The sequence below is a fragment of the Vollenhovia emeryi genome, unplaced genomic scaffold (assembly GCF_000949405.1).
Source record: "Vollenhovia emeryi isolate VEMERY1.0 unplaced genomic scaffold, V.emery_V1.0 DF939134.1, whole genome shotgun sequence".
In the NCBI taxonomy this organism is placed as follows: Eukaryota; Metazoa; Arthropoda; class Insecta; order Hymenoptera; family Formicidae; genus Vollenhovia; species Vollenhovia emeryi.
Genome location: NW_011967232.1, coordinates 2,128,660 through 2,132,418, shown reverse-complemented (window position 1 = coordinate 2,132,418; position 3,759 = coordinate 2,128,660). Strand labels below are relative to the sequence as shown.

General features: G+C 29.4%; 1 protein-coding gene across 1 annotated transcript; it reads left to right on the top strand.

The window, feature by feature from the left end:
- Positions 1 to 688: 688 nt before the first annotated feature.
- Positions 689 to 3,759, top strand: LOC105567821 (NADH dehydrogenase [ubiquinone] 1 alpha subcomplex assembly factor 5-like). Its single transcript, XM_012023017.1, has 5 exons — positions 689 to 940; positions 1,025 to 1,196; positions 2,465 to 2,597; positions 2,702 to 2,849; positions 3,021 to 3,759. The coding sequence occupies exons 1-5, from the start codon at positions 754 to 756 to the stop codon at positions 3,197 to 3,199; spliced, it is 819 nt and encodes a 272-aa protein (XP_011878407.1). The 5' UTR covers positions 689 to 753; the 3' UTR covers positions 3,200 to 3,759.

The window sequence follows — 3,759 nt, the reverse complement described above, 5'->3', positions numbered from 1 at the left end:
TTCCGCTCCTCCGTGCACTTATTGGCTCAAACGTTTTTCTGAATTCGGCCGATAATAATTACGATTTTGTAAAATTTTATATAACTTTTCTTCTCAGTTTAACCCAATCTACTATAATCTTTGGGATTGTCCATATCGAATCTGACACCCTGTATATTTTCTCTTGAATATTTCAAAAAGTATTAGGCAAATAAAAAAATGTTTCAGACAAAAGTTATTTACATCAATCAGTAGAACAAGATGGTACAATAAAAAATAGCGGGCTCCATTCAAACCATTAAAGGTGACCTTCAAGTGACCCTCAAATGACTGTCAAGTCAATGGCACCGTCCCACGCTCTCCCTTGAACCAAACAACTTCCGTCTTAAACGCTCTTTCTTCTGCAATCAAAAATGAAAAAGCCATTTGGGGCGGAACACCAAATTGGAACACCCTGTATATGTATATGTATATACACACATATATGTACATTTTTGTCCAATATATATAATAAAATATGTTTGTATTTCATAAATGACAATTTATAAGCATTTATTTTTTATTTAAATAATAACAAAATTTAACAATACGATCGTAAAATTACATTGGAGTAATTTAATGTTGTGAATTCGTTAAACGAAATTCTCTTTATTCTCTACAGATAAGTTAAATTCTTCGGCGTCACCCCACTACAGATACCATGGAGTATATAAGCGTACTCAAGTCATATCGCAGCACATTACTTATAAAACCATAGTGTAATTCGCAGAAGTCATGCAGAATCCAAAAGTTTACAGAACATCTAACAACCTGCAAAAGTGTAAAATAAAGTTTATAATTGAAGAGTTTAGTGAAGAATTAAAAGATGTATGTGGAAAGTGTATGGATATTGGTTGCGGTCCTGGAGATGTAACCAAGGAATTGTTGTTACCGAATCTTGGTTCAAATGCACAAATAATTGGTAAATAAATATTAAATTCTAAAAATATAAGACCAAATCAATGTTATAAGTAATTATTTAATTCTATAAATACATTTTGTAAAGGTACGGATATTTCGGAGAGCATGATTAAATATGCGAATAAAAGATTTAAGGACAAAAAACGTCTTCAATTTGAAGTATTGGATATTCAAACTAAACATTTACCTCAAAAATATATTTCTCAGTTTGATCATATATTTTCCTCTCATACTTTGCATTGGTGCAACGACATTCAGTAAGTATAATAATTATATCTAAATTATTATATTATATTAATAAAAGAGTATTTAAGCTCAAATTTATTTGAATCTTTATTAATAAAATAGCTTTAATTTTAACTTCTTAATAAGTGTAAATTATTTTTTGTTTGAAACATCTTTGTTATGTCTAACTTTGATTACAGCTTAATCAGGTAGGGTAGAGTGGAGCAGGTTCGGACGTCCTGGTCAATTTTGGTCAATCTTAATCTGTAACCAGATTTAAAGAATACGTGACTTTAAAGATATGTAAATATATTCTTTGACATGTTAAGCAACTTTCTTTAAAATCAAATTTAAAAAACAGTTTTTCTGAAAATAAATAAACAAAAAAACATTGCATTCGTCCTGTACTACCTTAGCGTGGGACAATTTTGGACATACATGGGGTAGGTTCGGACATGCATTTACAAAATAAAAATTACATTACCAACAGATATATATGCATTAAATACAGATATGCAATATATTATATTTAATGTTCATTTAATAATTATTACCATTATATATAACGTTTATTTAATATTTAGAGAATCAAAATTGACGTTAAACTTAAAAAAAACTAGCCAAATGTGAGGTCCCGGTCACACAAGTTAGTTTAGGTAATTTTTACTCTATGTGATCCCTGGAAATGGTAGAAACATCGTTAACTAGAGGAAAGTGGAAGCGATGCCTTGAATGTCTAAAAAATGCCCCACTATCCTTTGCCCGAATCTGCCCCTTGACCAAAAAAGTACTCTACACTACCTAATAATAATTTCACAACGTTCGCGACAATTTATATGTAGATTATGTTGTATACAAATATCGAGCTTTTAACATGCACCACTTATGTCTTCAAGCGAAATTTTGTGAGACACCATTAAATTATCACTGTTACCAACTCCTAGAATAGTATATTTCTACATCTTCGGCAAAGCGATAAAATAGTCGAAGGTACCCCACGTCCGAACCTGCCCCACTCTACCCTACTTACTATTAGGCCGAACTGATTTATCCTATAAATTAAAGTGCAACTACTGTCAAACTAGTTAAGATCGAGACAAATCAGTTTGTTCTGGGATCTGTACATTTATTTCAGAATAATTTAGTTCGAACTAAGACAAACCGATTCATCCCATCGCGTTTCGGATAAACTAGTTCTGTTTAGGACTAACTAGTTCATTATAAAATCATGTTTGGCCGGTAACATATACATATGTATTCCTTATAAAAATTAATGAAATATATTTGTTTTATTTAACAGACAAGCCTTTAAAAATATCTACCAAATGCTACAACCCAATGGAACTGTTCTCTTATATATAATAGCATCTCATGATATATATGAAGTCCTTAGAATGTTGGTGCAGGATATTCGCTTCGCATCTTATGTGCTGGTACATATATGTATTATTAAATTATATATTAAATATATTTACACGTTTATTTGCTTTTAATGTTCTCACATAAATTTTTAATTATCATTTTAATGTTCATATAGGATTCGATGAAAAACATTTCACCCTTTCAAGAATCAACAAATGCTCGCAAAGATTTAAAAGAATTACTTAAGCGTGTAGGGTTTACGGTTCTCCATTGCAGCCTTCGGGAAGCAAGTTATTCTGAAAACAAATTACAAAATTTCTTGAGTAAGTGATATTAAAAGCATAGAAAACGTTATGTAATTTTTAAATAATTCTTTAAAGGCTTTTCTTTGTAATACTTTACTTATTAGAATTATAATGCAATATTAACACTGCCATAATATTTATATATATGTTGAATTTATAATCAAACATATGTATATATTTCTTTAACAGATTCGATAATATCTATTTTAAAATTTCGTGAAGACATGCCACAAGATCTGAAGGAAGAATTTAAAAATACACTTATATATGAATATACGAAAAGAAAGATTAACTATAAATCAATAAATGGTCAGGAACTTACCTTAGATTTATATACAGGATTAGTAGCTTATGCACAAAAGACGTAATAAAATATAACAATTGTAAAAGTGTTAAAGTAAGCTAGAATACTGTTAACAGATTACAGTTTAACATAGTAGTATATTTGTCGTAATCAAAAATAGAAGTTTCATATATACTTATTTGTATAAAATAATTTGGAATTATTACATCTAAGATAAAAGAAACATAAGTTTTAACTGGCTTTAAGAATTATTGGGAAAGATAATTTTAACTAACTAGGTACTACATTTAGAATAATAAAAAGAGATAGTTTTGACAAACGTTAGAACAGATAATTTTTACTAGACATTACTTTAGACAAGAATTATAGAAAAAAAGGGTAACTTTAAGCTAAACATTAAACATTACAGTTAACTAAGCATTACTCTTAACTAAACGTTACATTTAGAATTATAAAATAAAATATAAGTAGGTTACATCTCGTTTGTATTGTCGGATTCTACATTACGCGGATGTGATTGTGTATGTACCATATATATGTGTATGGGTGTGAGGGATTTACTTGTGGTTTCTTATTATTGTGGAAGAAGGAGGGATTTCGCGGATTAGGTCGAAAAATTGTTCG